Source organism: Schistocerca cancellata, chromosome 2, assembly GCF_023864275.1.
Source record: "Schistocerca cancellata isolate TAMUIC-IGC-003103 chromosome 2, iqSchCanc2.1, whole genome shotgun sequence".
Lineage (NCBI taxonomy): Eukaryota > Metazoa > Arthropoda > Insecta > Orthoptera > Acrididae > Schistocerca > Schistocerca cancellata.
The window spans coordinates 339,862,138-339,880,976 of NC_064627.1; the positions used below are offsets into that span (position 1 = coordinate 339,862,138).

General features: G+C 39.5%; 1 protein-coding gene across 1 annotated transcript in view; it reads right to left on the reverse strand.

Annotated features, from left to right (window-relative positions):
• The window catches only part of LOC126161721 (disks large homolog 5-like), a 159,534-nt gene that overhangs the window by 8,351 nt on the left and 132,344 nt on the right, over positions 1-18,839 (reverse strand). The window contains 2 exon segments of the mRNA XM_049917756.1: positions 504-733; positions 7,003-7,241. Coding sequence (XP_049773713.1) covers positions 504-733; positions 7,003-7,241 — 469 coding nt within the window.

Genomic DNA, 18,839 nt, shown 5'->3' on the forward strand with positions numbered 1-18,839 from the left:
AAAGGAACAAATTGTCCAAACGATTGATTCCCCCGACTGACTGCAGTGTTTAACAGTAATAATAAATGTAAATATCTCTTACAGCAAGCCAGCCGCTGATTACCAAGACAAAGGACTCCACCAAAGATCCTATTTGGCTGATTGCACGTAATGAAATATTATATTAAAAACTGTACATAGATAAAGGAGAGAAAGAGAGAGAGCGAATGAAAATAGAGATAATACTAATACTCCTCCATTAGTCTAATTTTTCGCCTGTCTTATCACGGATCAACCAAAAACGGGGAGGGCCTTACTTTACTGTATAGATTTATGTGTGAAAGTGAAGTGATCTTAAAGGCGACAGATACACGTCTATACAGACAAGACATTACACAGAGATAGCGGCTAGCTGCATTCATCATCTATTCTTAGATAAAGAGACAGCAACTTATTATCCAAACATTTTAAAAAATGTTAAATTTCTGTTGCAGAATTTATTTACTGTAACACATATTACGTACCTTATCACATATTTCTTTCACAGCATTAACAGATGTACATTCAAAATAGCTGCCCTTCTTTCTGTAGTCCACAAATAAATTTTCTGCTATTCCTTTTTCCATTACTGACTGTGGACATTGCATCACTTCTGGAATACAACGAGTAAATTTATCTGGAAAATCTTGAATAAGCTTCTCCATAACGCAGTCAGCAAGAGGTCCCATTATCAGCACTGGTCTGAACACAGGATCTGTAACAATCATTCAACATTTTTTAAAGTCTACAGAAAATCTCTAATGGGAAAAAAGGGGAATAAATATGATATCATAAGAATAAATGATTGATACTATCCATCAATCAGCCTTAGTGTTGCAAACAATGGAGTAATGAAACTGGTTAGATAAAAAAATTTATTCATCATGAAGTGGCAGGAGAACCCACAAATATAAAAGTTAAGGAAATTTACAAGCTTTCAAAGGCAGTGGCTCCTTCTTCTGACAGAAGGGTTGAAGGGGGAGGAAGAGGAGTGAAGAAAATGGACTGGTGAGATGTAGGAAACGAGAAGACTTTAGAAAAATCTCCCCTGACCCAGGATTCTGGGTAACTTGACCAAACTCTCCCCAATTCCTAAACTTCGCTAGTCCTCCTCCTTCACCCCCCTTCTTTCCCCTTCAACCCTTCCTCCACAAGGAGCCACTGGCTCCAAAAGCTTGACAATTTCTTTAACCTTTATACATCTGTGTTCTCCTGCTGTCATCTGCTGAGTAGATTTTTTAAATCCACCCACTTATTTTCTCAAAAATTGATTATTTTCATTGACACAAAGGATTAAGGTATTCACCAGAAAAATCTTTATCACCTACTTAGTGACTGGATAATAAAATTAACTTCAAACACAAATAGAAATCACATCTGCTTCACAACTACAACTACACAGAAGAATTTCTGAATGTGTGGTTTCTTCACATTTGGTGGTGGTGGTGGTGGTGGTGGTGGTGGTGGTGGCAGCAGCAGGAGTAAGAGAGGGGGGGAGGGGGGGGTGAGTGAGTGCAGTTACTGAACACAGTTATGTATGAATCGCTGTATGCACACATCACTTAAGAACTTATCGAAACGGTCAGCATATTGACATATCTTCTGCTGAGAAGATGTGTTGGGTTCATGCATAAGTTTAATAAATGCAACAGATACACATAATGGAGTTTTTAGTCATCAATAATATATTCTCCTTTGCTATTTACAACAGTCTGCCAATGCTGGGATAACTTTCCGACTCTGCGGCTGCAGAAATTGCACAGCTTTGAAGCAAATAAATAGTCAAGTCATATTCAGACTGCATTTTCATCCAGAAAGGAAGCTCCTTGAAGGATGTTTCATAGAAAGCAGAAAGGTGAAAACCTGAGGGTGCAAGATCAGGTGCACAAGGTGGGTGCAGAATAACTTCCCAATCCATCTCCTGTATAATGTTTTTTGTGAGTCTAGCAGAATGCGAGCAGGTGTTATCGAGAAGTAGCATCAGTTCCTCGTTATTGTTCTTGGATTGCGTCTGCAAGACGTCTCAATTGTTGACAATAAATGTCAGCAATGATGGTTACACTTCGGGGAAGCAGGAGCTGCTGCTATGTTTGGGCTCAACCATCTCTTTCTTTTCCTTACGTTAGCATAAAGACACCATTTCTCATCATCAGTGATGATACAAGATAGGAATGGTTGGTGTTGTTCGTGATCCAATTGATGACAAGCAAGTAAAGATGCACATACGGCCACCCGCTGATTTTTGTGATTTTGGCTTAGAGCATGCGGTACCCACACACTCTATTTTTGAACATTCTCCATTGCATGAAAATGTCGCATGATGGTGGAATGATCAGATTTCATCACATTTGCCAGTTATTGAGTACAGTGAGGTGGATCCTTGTGGATTAACATGTTTAAACAATCTCGATCAAACCTTTAAGGTCTTCCTGAAGGTGGAGAGCTACTAATGTCAAAATGATCCTCCTCAAAATGAGAAAAACATTTTCTTGCTGTGCCCTGTCCAATGGCATTATCTTCATACAAGGCACAAGTTTCTGGCTGCCTCAACTGAACTCAAACACACAAATATGTTGAAAATCTTCTGATTTCTCCCCTTGCCACTCCATTTTCTTGTGTCCACAGCTCCACTCACTATCTCCAAACAACCATATGTAAACACAAATAGCACCAGTCAACTATAAATAAAAACTGACAATCAATAAATAAACCTATTGCAACTGGAGGACTAACATGCAAAAGAAAAACACTATGAACTTACACACAAACCTAATAACACAATTCGGGTGTATACGGCTCGTGGACTGAGCAAGGTGACACACTGGTTACCACTCTGGACTCGCATTCGGGAGGATGACAGTTCAAACCCATGTCCAGCCATCCTGATTTAGGTTTTCCGTGATTTCCCTAAATCACTTCAGACAAATGCCAGCGTGGTTCCTTTGAAAGGACATGGCCATCTTCCTTCCCCACTTTTCCCCACTCTGATGGGACCGATGACCTCACTGTTGGTCCCCTCCCCCAAAATCAATCAACCAACCAACCAACCAACAGCCTAGGACAAGCAGGAAAAATCTGGGAAAAACTTGTGAATTTCTTAGAATTCTGGAAGTTTTTCATTGCTTTAGTTTTCAGGTAAATTACTGCATAACCCCGCTTTTACGTTCCTGGAATTAACGTTTTCCCACCGTTTATGACATTTTTTATCGGTCCCGTCAAATTTCCTATGCCCACAATGTTAATTTGCACCTGATTCTGTGTCAACATATTTATAATATTCCCATGCTTTACGCATTCCAAAAAAATGTTTGTGGAGAAAATATGATGCTGGCATAATGTCAACCATCCAGTAGTGTTTACAAATTTTAAGTGGTTAAGTTTCTTACCATGAGGGCACTCTATTCAGCAGATTTGAACGTGTAAATGAGTAAAAGTTGTAACAATTTGTGCCGTATCTCCCGCTGCTGCCAAGCTCTACTTGGCGTGGCGGCTGATGGGAGTAATTAGGTTCGTTCGAATGAAGATGTCATGACCAATTAAACCTCTACTGAGCAAATGCTGTTTCATGGTTGTTGTGATTATTGTGACACCTTTGTCGAACCATATTTAGCATGTTTCGGCCTATGGCCACTTGGAGTGCTAGTTGACACCTTCATTCACTTTGCGTTGCTCAAATGTGTTTAGTGTAAACACAGTGCCAATTACATATTGCAATAATGCTGAGCAAAACGTGTTTCGAGAATTTATTCTTGTTGTCAAGTGCAATATTTACGTATGTATTTCTTGTGATGTTACACAAACAAACAACATGAGTGATAGTGTGTGTATGTGTGTGTGTGTGTGTGTGTGTGTGTGTGTGTGGTTTCTTACGTAACTGATGAGGCACACAGTATCCGATAACCTCAAAAACGGCAAGTACAGTGCAAGAGACACAGAACAACACATATTCAAACACTATACAAAATACTTATTTACAAATTTGCACTTGACAATGAGAAAAAATTCTCAAAACACGTTGTGCTAAGCATGAGAAAATACTAACTAGTGCAGTATTTCGTTATTCAAATAATGAATGACAGCTGCAGGCTTTCCAAAAACATCGATTGTGACATTCGAAATTAAAAATTCTCGAAATAAACAAGTGCAGTATTTCATTATTTAAATAATGAATGACAGCTGCAGGCTTTCCAAAAACATCGATTATGATGTCTGAAATTAAGTTAAATGTTTCCACTTCGCAGACAGTTGTCAACTCCAGTTACATCAGCGGTTTTTATTAGATAATAAAAAATTCCCTGACAAGTCGTTTGATGCCTGTTATGTACATATATCATACATCAAGTGCAAGGGGATATCCTATATGTAACTTTCACAGCTCAAAACATTATTTCCCACATTTTACATTTTCCCGCGTTTTACACCTTTTTTTTAAAGTCCCTTGAAAAGTGTAAAAGCGAGTTTTCACTGTATTGTAATTTTGACTGGCAAGAACTGGTACTCTAACGCAGAAATTTACTTTAGCCTGTTACTGCAGAATATCACTGCAGCAATAAAACATAAATCACAGAATAATGCCAAAATAATATTTTAGTAGCAAAGAAAATACACCCTTTACAGAAACAAAATACAATTCACACACAAGTGTCAGCCAACAGCAAAATGTGTCAACAGCTTTAGAATGAAAACTATCCAATACTTCAAAACAACAAGCTGCTTTTGATGAACGTCATTTCTAACATGTTGTGGGAAAATACACCAAACTGTTGTTCGAGAAGCATTACTTTCAAAGTAAATTTCCTTTTACACAACATTAATTATGTTACAAGTGAAAATGAGCGATGAATTTCTTTAATCGCGGAGCATTTGAATCTCATTCAAAAATTAACATTTAAGGAGCAGCCACTTAAAAACATTTCAGGGCCAAAGGCCAGCCATTTAAGCCATTATTTAAAATTTTACTGGCATGTTTGTGTTTGATATATCTTAAAAGACAACACACACTGAAAAAGACAAAACTTCAAGATTAATTTTTCATATCTGATTTAGTTTTTTTTTTTTTTTTTTTTTTTTTGTAGATTACAAATTATGCAATAACAATGGCAAGAAGTATAATTATTCTATATAAAGGGGGAAGTGAGTTCTTGAGCAATTTTATTTGTAATTGGCTTTCCTACGGAAAACTCAAAGTGCTCAACAGAATGTGTATTCAGCCTCGAAATGTTCGGTGCACAACAGTGAAATTTATAATCACGCTCATCAGAAATATTCAGCTCCTACAATTTACGTTGTGCTCTTAGGATCCTGCGCAACGACATCCTTGGGGTGTGGTGAGGAGGGGAGATTGGGGGGGGGATATTTACTAACAATGTTTCCCGTGTGTGTGTGTGTGTGTGTGTGTGTGTGTGTGTGTGTGTGTGTGTGTGTGAGAGAGAGAGAGAGAGAGAGAGAGTGTTTCACTAATCCACATTTCCTGTTTATGTATTAGATACATTTATGTATTATTATATTTAAAAAATATCCAGCCAGTGTCTGTCTGAATTTTTATTAGAGCCTGGAGTAAAAATTTCAAATTAAATGGTCACGAGCTTTTTGAGATTTTTGCTAACAACATTTCACCTTTATTTATTATATATCCGTTTATGTACCAGTTATATTAAAGAAATATGTACTCTATGTCCAACCAGTAAATCAGAGTACGTAGTTATTCGAGAATTTCTGTGTAAATTCTAGAACCACTCAGCCTTCTACCATCTTGAACAAATGATATTCTCGATATGAGTGTGGGATGGTAGAATCCTACCTATTGTGTGTCACATGTTTGTGTGTGTGCAGGTTTCAAATCAGTTGGGGGAAGAACGTACACGCGGCAGTCGGACGGCACCGACAAGTACCTGTCGGGCAATCCATACATGTTTTAGTGAGTGTGTAAGGAAGAACCATGGAGTTTATATGTAGCTCTGGGCTTATTGTGTCATTGACTATTGTTATTAGAACAAGAACAGTTGAAAAAGAAGAACAGTTGAAAAAGAACTCTTGTACACTCTTGACACAACCTTGTTAGAGGCAAGACTAATTTTATGATTCATGTTAAGAAAGGTCATGGTATCCAAGCCAACTTTCTTTTAACTTTACTCCAATTTGTTTCTAATGTCTGACTGTATGAGAGACTTGCAGGAAGTTACATATTCATGTGGAAAGTGAGATTTTTATTGTATATGTACACATATATTGTATATGTACACATATACCATATATGTGTGGATGGATATGTGTGTGTGTGTGTGTGCGCGCGCGCGCGAGTGTATACCTGCCCTTTTTTCCCCCTAAGGTAAGTCTTTCCGCTCCCGGGATTGGAATGACTCCTTACCCTCTCCCTTAAAACCCAAATCCTTTCGTCTTTCCCTCTCCTTCCCTCTTTCCTGATGAGGCAACAGTTTGTTGCAAAAGCTTGAATTTTGTGTGTATGTTTGTGTTCGTTTGTGTGTCTGTCGACCTGCCAGCACTTTCATTTGATAAGTCATATCATCTTTGTTTTTAGGTATATTTTTCCTACGTGGAATGTTTCCTTCTATTATATATATATATAGAAAGATGATGAGACTTACCAAACAAAAGCGCTGGCAGGTCGATAGACACACAAACAAACACAAACATACACACAAAATTCAAGCTTTTGCAACAAACTCTTTGCCTTTACAAATGTCTGCTTGTGTCTGTGTATATGCGGATGGATATGTGTGTGTGTGCGAGCCAGTATATATATATAGTAGCATATGGCCATCTGAACATTTATTAGAGTATTCTGTAAAGAGTAGAAGTACAGTGTGCAAGAACTTTTTGATATATTAGTGGCTCTGTAGTGAAGAAATAGAATCTGATCAAATTTGGCAGTACACATCATACAAAAAAAAAAAAAAAGGCCTGTAAATGCCCAAATATTCTGCAACAAAAATCAGCAGTAGCGAATTTATACAAACAACTTACAATCTAGCCTCTCGACCCGCTGATATGAACAAAGAGCTACTTCCTCATTCAGAGTTCCAGAGTCACTATACCATCCCAAATTAATGTTGGAGAAGCTAGCAAGCTCTTTAGAGTCACGAGATGAGCTTCGCTGATGCTTTTTACGGCGGAAAAAACTCCGCCGAGCAGATGTTGTACCACGTCTGGCATCACCCTCCAAGTCACCAACACTGCGTCGAAGAAGTAATTCTTCATCTACTCTGTAAAGACAAAAACAAATACTGAATAGTGTTTCAAACAATGGTGATGTGACTATTCAAAAGACAAATCTTTCTTAGTTATCAAAGTAAACCACAGGTGGATAGATGATTAGGACTATGTTGTAATGACACAACTACAACAGAGTTAACAGTACATGTTGACACACTGAGATGTCGTTAATTTCTAGCACATGACCACAGGCTAGGCTTACAACACTGTCAAATCAATGTTTTGTTTTAATAGTGTCCTGTCATTGAATCCCTCATCAAAGAAGAAAAACCTGTTGCTGCTCAAATTCATCTAAGACTTATGCATGAATATGGAAACGTGTACACAGATGGCAGCAGTATTAGAAAAAGGATGAAAAACTTCAAAGATGGGAACACCAGCACTCTGATTCATAACAAGCAAAGAGCTGACAAGTTACCTAGGGAAGACATGTATGTCACTGTGTTCAAAATCACATCAAAACTTGCAACAGAACACAGTGCAATGTTAGAAATTAGTAGCAGCTTGGGTTATCCCATAGTTCGATTCCATTGGGGTCCAACTTTTTTTTTTTCTCGTGAATATCAAAGAGCTCCCCCATCATGAACAATGGACCTTGCCGTTGGTGGGGAGGCTTATGTGCCACAGCAATACAGATGGCCGTACCGTAGCTACAACCACAACGGAGGGGTATCTGTTAAGAGGCCAGACAAACATGTGGTTCCTGAAGGGGGGCAGCAGCCTTTTCAGTAGTTGCAGGGGCAACAGTCTGGATGATTGGCTGATCTGGCCTTGTAACACTAACCAAAACGGCATTGCTGTGCGGGTACTGCAAACAGCCAAAAGCAAGGGGAAACTACAGCTGTAATTTTTCCTGAGGGCATTCAGCTTTACTGTATGGTTAAATGATGATGGCGTCCTCTTGGGTAAACATTCTGGAGGTAAAATAGTCCCCCAAATCGGATCTCCGGGCGGGGACTCCTCAAGAGGGTGTCATTATCAGGAGAAAGAAAACTGGCATTCTACGGGTCGGAGCGTGGAATGTTAGATCCCTTAATCAGGCAGGTACGTTAGAAAATTTAAAACAGCAAATGGATAGGTTAAAGTTAGATATAGTGGGAATTAGTGAAGTTCGGTGGCAGGAGAAACAAGACTTTTGGTCAGGTGAATACAGGGTTATAAATACAAAATCAAATAGGGGTAATGCAGGAGTAGGTTTAATAATGAATAAAAAAAAATAGGAATGCGGGTAAGCTACTACAAACAGCATAGTGAATGCATTATTGTGGCCAAGATAGACACGAAGCTCATGCCTACTACAGTAGTACAAGTTTATATGCCAACTAGCTCTGCAGATGATGAAGAAATTGATGAAATGTATGATGAGATAAAAGAAATTATTCAGGTGGTGAAGGGAGACGAAAATTTAATAGTCATGGGTGACTGGAATTTGAGAGTAGGAAAAGGGAGAGAAGGAAACGTAGTAGGTGAATATGGATTGGGGTAAGAAATGAAAGAGGAAGCCGTCTGGTAGAATTTTGCACAGAGAATAACTTAATCATAGCTAACACTTGGTTCGAGAATCATAAAAGAAGGTTGTATACATGGAAGAATCCTGGAGATACAAGAAGGTTTCAGATAGATTATATAATGGTAAGACAGAGATTTAGGAACCAGGTTTTAAATTGTAAGACATTTCCAGGGGCAGATGTGGACTCTGACCACAATCTATTGGTTACGAACTGCAGATTAAAACTGAAGAAACTGCAAAAAGGTGGGAATTTAAGGAGATGGGATCTGGATAAACTGAAAGAATCAGACGTTGTAGAGAGCTTCAGGGAAGCATTAGGGAACGACTGACAAGAATGGGGGAAAGAAATACAGTAGAAGAAGAATGGGTAGCTCTGAGGGATGAAGTAGTGAAGGCAGCAGAGGATCAAGTAGGTAAAAAGACGGGAGCTACTAGAAATCCTTTGGTAACAAAAGAAATATTGAATTTAATTTATGAAAGGTGAAAATATAAAAATTCAGTAAATGTAGCAGGCAAAAAGAAATACAAACGTCTCAAAAATGAGATCGACAGGAAGTGCAAAATGGCTAAGCAGGGATGGCTAGAGGACAAATGTAAGGATGTAGAGGCTTATCTCACTAGGGGCAAGATAGATACTGCCTACAGGAAAATTAAAGAGACCTTTAGAGAAAAGAGAGCCACTTGTATGAATATCAAGAGCTCAGATGGAAACCCAGTTCTAAGCAAAGAAGGGAAAGTAGAAAGGTGGAAGGAGTATATAGAGGGTCTATACAAGGGCGATGTACTTGAGGACAATATTATGGAAATGGAAGAGGATGTAGATGAAGATGAAATGGGAGATACGATACTGCGTGAAGAGTTTGACAGAGCACTGAAAGACCTGAGTCAAAATAAGGCCCCGGGAGTAGACAACATTCCATTAGAACTACTGATAGCCTTGGGAGAGCCAGCCCTGACAAAACTCTACCATCTGGCGAGCAAGATGTATGAGACAGGCGAAATACCCTCAAGACTTCAAAAAGTATATAATAATTCCAATCCCAAAGAACGCAGGTGCCGACAGATGTATAAATTACCGAACTATCAGTTTAATAAGTCACAGCTGCAAAATACTAACACAAATTCTTTACAGACGAATGGAAAAACTGGTAGAAGCCGATCTTCGGGGACGATCAGTTTGGATTCCGTAGAAATATTGGAACATTTGTCAGAAAAAATTAACTGTAAACACTGGATTATACATGCCTGATTTTACTGTATTTTTACAGCACTGGAAATAACAGATCATTCACTTAAGATTTGGGTGCATTTTTGAACATCTGAGGAATACATTTATTAAACCACACATTACTACCACAAATTGAAACAACAGTTTTATTTACACATTTTACTCCATTCTGGTCTGTTGTGCATTATTACAGGACTTGAAAGACAATTTTCTTGACAAAAATTGTTTGCTTTACAGTGTTAACAAAGATCCTATCGTTCAATTAAAATTAATTGATAGGTGACATCTGTCACTTGCAGCTACAGTGTTACTCGCTGCTGGCTACCACTCATTTATAGGTGACATACAAACACAGCTAATCTCTTCACAAATGTTTTTAATGTGTAACGTGCAGCAATGTTAGAAGTGGCCATCACAAGATATGATGGAAATGCAAGGTACTCTGTTGACAGCTGATTTTAAGTGACTGAACTGCGGCAGATGATGCGTTTTGTAGCCCTGAAACTCGTGTCCCAACCAGGATGTAATAATGTGCAGTGTATCTGAGGAAACAGTGATCAACAATCTGTGGTGGAACTCAAATCATGATTGCTTTCTTCAGGCATTCAAGGCTACCCTCTATGAGCAAACTCACAATGTAACAATTTCATAATGTTAGTGTGTGCATAACGATCTTACGCAGCAAAATTTAAATTTCAGTGGTAAAAGCGAACTGTAATTTTGCACTGTCATTGGTTACCTGAAACTATCCTCACACTAATTACATGAGAGGCCATGTTATCAACCAATGAGCAGTTTTGTTGGCACTTGGTTGCAGATTATAGGAGACACAAGCAGAGTACAAACGAAAAAAAGAGTGACAGAAAAAAAGAGCAAATAAAAATGTCAATACAATGAGGAAAATGATGTGGCAATGTACTGGAAAGAAGAAAGAAATACATTCACATCAAATACCTGAATATAAATCATAATCAAAGTCTTTAGATTAGATTCAGAAAATAATAAATTTCTCTGCATTTGACAAGATTTGAACCTACGACCTACCACACATCAGGTTTATACACTAACCACTATGCTATATAATTACAGTTCAAAAAGTAGTTGTATTTAGGAGTCTTATGACCCAGTCACAATGATTAACTGCAGCCTTAAAAAAAATGGTTTCATGCAATGTTATATGAAGCTTATCTGATGTAAGCCAATCTCTCTGATTATAATAATTGCATAGGTGTGGCTGAATCTCATCTTGCGCAGAAGAATCCAGTTGTGTTTGGTTACTGCTGTGTAAGAAACATGAGAAAGCTGGACAAGGTACTGACAGTGAAATGAATAATTGTTGTGGCAGTCTGGCAACTGCAAACGGTTCGCTTGCTCTGATGGGAGGAAGGCAGCTCCAATGTGTGAATTGTTAACTATCAAGTAATTTTAACTGGACTATACACAAATCGTGTTGACACACCCTCCCTCCACACAACACAAGACACTATGCAAAACAGTCAGACAACCATAATACTCACAAGGGCTGACAACCACTAATATGAAGCAATGTTAGTGATAGTCTAGCTCACTTAGTATTGTTTTTGACATTCCTGTCACTAATATGAAATTTAGCTATAGTGCCCCTATAAAATATGTTTGTCTACCACATTTCAAAGCATTTAAGTGACATTTTCATTCATGCTTTAATGTTTAAGCTATCCAAACACACCAGTGTGGTCATTCTCTTCCAGTGTATGTCACAGCGTTAATTTTCTATTTCCACCACTAAGTACAACACACATACAGCTTAACCAAGCAGTTTGTTGTGATGTTTTACTGTGTATCGCATAGATCTATGAAGCTGGCGCAAAACTGTATTCTACACAGAAGTACAAACTTTATAAGTTCATACCATAATGCATTTTACTTGTTAACATGAACAGTAGTAATTTACATTCAATTTCAAGGCAGTCTGTACAAGTCAGCATTTGCAATGGTTGACAATGGCCAATACTGTTTGTTGGTAATTCAAGAATGGAACAGGAGAGAAAGTCATTAATAACTGAACAAAGTACTCCTTACTACACACTGTATAGTAGCTTGCAGGATACATGTGTAGATGTCAGAGTAGATACAGGGAAAAAACCTAGACCAGTGGTTGCTTTACTCTTCTCACTTACTGAAAACAAAATTAAGAACAACTGGGTCACTTATTGGATTCACTATATTCATGGCTGTAGTAGGTCGTGTCTCAAAACTTTATTTCAGATTTATGATGGAGAGACTTTGTACTCACAAAAGGCAAGCTGAATCAAGTTTAGGACTTGTGACGGAGATTGTCAATTAGGCTACTTGAGTACCATTCAATTTTTCAGTGTCACACGCTTGTCTCAAATTTTCTGTGAATAGTATAGTTTGCTACAGTAGCATAACATCCTGTCTGCCTATCAAATGTTTCACATGTTGTGCTATTTATAAGTTGCTGGAGAACAGAGTATTATCCAGAGAAATAGGTGCAAACAAATGTTATAATGAGGATCCGAGTCCATCCAAACAGGTGCTCAAGTGTCTTAATCGTAAAGGTGACCACTTGTGACAAAATGGGAGATCATGGTTATGAAACCCATGTCTGGGACATGTTTTCAATGGACACATTGTAATCATCATATTACACAATCAGCATCAACAAACTGCTTCCTTCAGTTTCAATAGTCAGGTAATTTTGATATGGTGTGACTTTGTAGACTTTCCCGGTGTAATAAGTCTTGAAAGTCTCTTTGGGTTTGCTGCCGGATCCTAAAATCAACTCGATTCGATATTTTGGTGATCCAATTGGTCACCATCTTCAGGAGAATGCTGCTTCTGCTGGTGAATCCCACCGAGTACTGATGCCAGGCTGCAAATCAACGTCCTATATAGGCCACTGTACCATACACGGCACATGCGCCGCCCATCATGGTTGCTGCCCTCCAAGACTGCCCTTAGTAGAACACTGGCGGCAACAATATATCGCACTCGGGGATGATTTTTGAACACTCGGATTAGTCGCACTAAAGAACTATCTGTTTTGATGTGGGATAGCACAGGATTCCACGTCCTGCTAAGTGTTGGCAACTGTCACAGTTTCGTCAAATTTCATACCATGTCCCTCATTTAAGCAGTGTTCTGCTACTGCTGGTTTTTCCAGCTGTTGTAACCTCGTATGACTGCAATGTTCCACATACTTGTCATGAACTGTACGAATCGAATGGCCATTATAAGCCTTCCCACATTGACACAGAATTTTGTATACACTGGGTTTCCTAAGCCCCAAATCAAGAAGATGGACTCTTTTAATGTTAAAATTCCTTAAAATTCTTCCAATCTTAAACGATATGCCCCCAGCATACGGAATAAAGGCCACCAGCATACGGAATAAAGGCCACTGATCTATGTTAATTTTCATGCACCTCCAGAGATGGTCCAAAATCCATAGCCCGGCAAATCTGCTTCTCAGAGTATCCATTTTCCTTAAAAACATCCATCAAATGCACAAGTTCTTCAGTTAAGCTGTCCGTGTCGAAAATGGCATATGCTCTGGATACCAAAGTCCTAAGGAGACCACAGCATTGGTGTGGAGGATGACAACTCTTAGAATCCAGATACCAATCTGTGTGAGTGAGTTTTCAGTGAACACCATGTCCCAAAGTACCATCTGGCTTTTTATAAACCATGACGTCTAAAAATGGAAGCATCCCATCACTTTCAACCTCCATGGTAAATTTAATCTGGGAATGAAGACAGTTGAAGCGGTCCACAAATCTATAAGGGTTGGAACTTTAATAGTGGAAACTATTTATTTACAGCTCATACAAAATATTTACAGCTCATATAAAATAGATATACGTTTCAAAGTCTTACTTACCTTCGAAGTAGTCACCAGCATTGTGTATACCTGTTGCCAGCGATGTGGAAGTCATAGGATACTCTTAGCTGTGCCAGTTGTGTTGACACTTCGAATGGCACGGTCTATTGCCCGACAAATCTGTAGCAGTTCTGAAGCGAAAGATGTGAAGTGTTTCCTTCAGTTTAGAAATCGAGCTGAACTCGTGAGGGCTTAAGTCAGGGGAGTGCAGTAGGTGGTATAGCACTTAGCAGCCCCATCAGTCAAACAAATCAGTAACAGCTTGCACTGTACGTACTTGCACATTGTCCTGCAAAATGATGGTCAGGTCCTGCAGAAAGTGACATACTTCTGTCTCTAAGCTGGTTGTAGGTTGTGATCCAAAAATGAACAGCATAGAGACAGCAGTGATGACACTTTCTGCAGGATCAGACCATCATTTTGCAGGACAATGCTCAAGCACATACAGTGCAAGCCGTTACTGATTTGTTTGACTGTTGGGGCTGCTAAGTGCTATACAAACTACTGCACTCCCCTGAATTAAGCCCTTGTATGTTCAACTTGATTTCTAAACTGAAGGAAACCCTTCACAGCATTCGCTTCAGGACTGCTACAAATTTATTGGGCAATAGACTGCGCCTCTCAAACTGTCAACACAACTGGCATAGCTAAGAGTAGCCTACGACTTCCACATCGCTGGCAACAGGTTATACACAATGCTGGTGACTACTTTGAAGGTCAGTAAAACTTTGAAACACATATCTTTTTTGTACGCGCTGTAAATAAATAATTACCACTATTAAAGTTCCAACCCTCGTATTAAGATCATGATGTCCATGTGACCAGACGAAAAAGGTATCATCCACATATATCCAGAAGCAAGTTGGTTGCAAAGCCAAAGTCCTCAGTGCCATAGCCTCGAAGTCCTCCATAAATAAATTGGCGACTGTGTGACAAAGGACTACCCATAGCCACTCTGTCATTCTGTTCAAAAATGTTGCTGTTAAATAAAAAATACATGGATGTCAGCACATGACGACAAAGCTTCACCAACTTTCCATCCAGTTTTTCACTAATCAAAGTAAGAGACTCTTCCAGAGGGACTCTTGTAAACGGAGATACCACATCAAAACTCACTAATACATCTTAAGGACTCAGCCTTAAAGATTTCAATTGTCAAACAAAATCCACCGAATTGGAGATCTGGTGTTCACACTTGCCAACATATGGACTGAGAACAGATGATAAATACTTCACCAGGTTATAAGTGGGTGCACCCAAATTACTAATAATAGGGTGTAGAGGAACCCCTCCCTTATGCAACTTAGGTAGACCATACAACCTAGGCGGAACGGCAGCACCATGATGAAGTTTCTTCAGACAACGAACTCTTCATCAACAGCGAAAGTGTCTTGCACTTAATCTTTTCTGCGGGGTCACTAGAAAGTCTTCTATATGCCGGGTCATTGAGTATTAAATTTATTTTTAGGACGTAATCATCCCATGTCATTACAACGTGGCATTCCTCTTGTCAGCTGGTCAAACTACTACTTCATCATCATTCCTAAGGGCATGAATGGCTACTCTCTCTGGGGAAGAGATGTTATCCAGCAGTGGCCGAGCCCGACGTAATGTGTGGGACACTTCTTGCCGTATTTCGTCCGCTCGGTCCTCAGGAAGGCAGTGTGCTGCTTGTTCTACAGAGCATTTAAACTCTGTGATAGGTAAAAATTTAAACCTTTCTCCAACACCGCCACTGTGGGTCTATCCAACACCTTGTTAGAAAGATTAGCCAAAGCGCGTAGACGTTTATTCCCTTCTATGCTGTAGAACATGATAGAAGCCGTTCACATTTGTAGGACTGTCTGGAAACGGTGCTCCTATGTGCCCAATCCAATAGTGCCCATGTGGAATCATCAACACACTGCCAAACATCACTTGAAAACTGCAACGACAAATTCAAATGTAAGTAAAATAAATCTTTGGAAACAATATCCAGCTATCTATGGGTAAAACTAATGCGTTCTCTTATAAGTGCTTTGCTTGCATGCTCCTTAATCCTATTAGCTCTCTTACTACTAATAAAATGAACAAATCTGGCAAAGTTCTTCATCCCAGCAAGAAGGCCACTGTACAGCTTTCCTTTTTTTGTCCGAAGTTTATCTAACTTCTGTACAAGTTTCACTATCTCTTCACCCTAGAGGGACTTGTGACTTAAATGATACACATTACATCGGGCTCGACCACTGCGGCATAACATCTCTTCCGCAGAGAGAGCAGTCATTCGTGCCCTTCGGAATGATGATGATGTAGTAGACTACTGGTCATTAAAATTGCTACACCGAGAAGAAATGCAGATGATAAACGGGTATTAATTGGACAAATATATTATACTAGAATTGACATGTGATTACATTTTCACGCAATTGTATGTGTACAGGTACAACAGAGCTGCCATTGCAGCTTCAACGCAATACCACAGTTCATCAAGAATAGTGATTGGAGTATTGTGACGAGCCAGTTGCTCCGCCACCATTGACCAGACGTTTTCAATTGGTGAGAGATCTGGAGAATGTGCTGGCCAGGGCAGCAGTCGAACATTATCTGTATCCAGAAAGGCCCGTGCAGGACTTGCAACATGCGGTCATGCACTATTCTGCTGAAATGTAGGGTTTCGCAGGGATCGAATGAAGGATAGAGCCACAGGTCATAACACATCTGAAATGTAATGTCCACTATTCAAAGCGCCGTCAATACGAACAAGAGGTGACCGAGACATGTAACCAATGGCACCCCATACCATCACATGGGGTGATACGCCAGTATGTCGATAACAAATACATGCTTCCAATGTCCATTCACCGCGATGTTGTCAAACACGGATGCGACCATCATGATGCTGTAAACAGAACCTGGATTCATCGGAAAAAAATGACTTTTGCCATTCGTGCACCCAGGTTCGTCATTGAGTACACCATTGTAGGTGCTCCTGTCTGTGATGCAGCGTCAAGGGTAACCACAGCCATGGTCTCCGAGTTGATAGTCCGTGCTGCTTCAAACATCGTCGCACTGTTTGTGCAGATGGTTGTTGTCTTGCAAACGTCCCCATCTGTTGACTCAGGGATCGAGATGTGGCTGCACGATCTGTTACAGCCATGCGGATAAGATGCCTGTCGTCTCGACTGTTAGTGATACGAGGCTGTTGGGATCCATAATGCCATTCCGTATTACCCTCCTGAACCCATTGATTCCATATTCTGCTAGAAGTCATTGGATCTCAACCAACACGAGCAGCAATGTCGCGATACGATAAACCCCAATTGCGATAGGGTACAATCTGACCTTTATCAAAGTCGGAAACGTGATGGTACGCATTTCTCCTCCTTACACGAGGCATCACAACGTTTCACCAGGCAACGTATGAGAAATCGGTTGGAAACTTTCCTCATGTCAGCACATTGTAGGTGTCGCCACCGGCACCAACCTTGTGTGAATGCTCTGAAAAGCTACTCATTTGCATATCACAGCATCTTCTTCCTGTCGGTTAAATTTTGCGTCTGTAGCACGTCATCTTTGTGGTGTAGCAATTTTAATGGCCAGTTGTGTAGTTTTACCAGCTGACAAGAGGAATGCCACATTGTAATGACGCAGGATGATTACATCCTAAAAAATGGATTTACTACTCAACGACCCGGCAAACAGAATACTTTCTAGTGATCCCACAGAAAGGATTAAGTGCAAAACACTTTCATTGTTGATCAAGAGTTTGTTGTCCACAGATTTACATAATAAACTACATCATGGAGCTGCCGTTCCGCCTAGGTTGTATGGTCTACCCAAGGAAGGGGTTACTCTACACACTCAGTCCATATTTTGGTAAGTGTGAACACCATATCTCCAATTCAGTGGATTTTATTCAACAATTGAAATCTTTGAGGCTGAGAACTTCAAATCTATTGGTGGTTTTGATGTGGTATCTCTGTTTACACGAGTCCCTCTGGAAGAGTTCCTTACTTTGATTACCGTATTTACTCGAATCTAAGCCGCACTTTTTTTCCGGTTTTTGTAATCCAAAAAACCGCCTGCGGCTTAGAATCGAGTGCAAAGTAAGCGGAAGTTCTGAAAAATGTTGGTAGGTGCCGCCACAACTAACTTCTGTCGTCGAATATATGTAGCACTACGCAGGCATGCTTCGCAAGCACAAAGACAAATACTGGCAGTTGGCACCAAAACCTCTGCGTCAGTAAATAAATAAAAAAAAAGGTGGAAGGAGAGCTTTTTTTTCTCCGCCCCGAGTTTCGACCACTGCATTTTCATACATTATCCAACGAAGTAAATACAAATTCCGTATTGTTCCTCTTCGAACGTAGCAGCATTTCAATGTACTACGAAAATCCGACTGGCAAGACTGTTTGGGATATTTGTCAATATGGCCAACTCTGCTTTCTGAATTTTTTCCTAACTGTGAGAAGAAATGGTTGCTAATAGGAACTTTTATGAATTGTGAATCACATACAGTATTCTCTTCACCATAAGAATAATACGAATATAAACATTTTGCCATGTATTCTTTCGTGTTTGCTGCTATCTCATTTAAATCCTGTCCGCCTAATAAACTACGAAACTAGAGTGAGACAACAGCAGACGCGGAAGAATATACATACCATGTCATGTTTATATTCGTATTATTCTTATGCCTAATAGTGATACAGTCAGAAATGAAGCACGGCAATTGACTAGATTTTTAAATCTAAGATGACTCTAATTTCTGTGCATAATGTAATGTACTAAAGAGGCGTCTGCAAAGATTTTCAAACGGAAAAAATTTTTGCTAAATTCTCGTTCAGAACATCTTCTATCATACGCAGTCTATTATTTGGTTCTTGTTGATCATTATCAAAGAAAGCAGCAGTGTAAGTAGCAACGAATAGCAGTCTCTTGCCATTGTTTCGCTAATGAGACGATTCCTCTCTTTGTTTTTTTTTTTT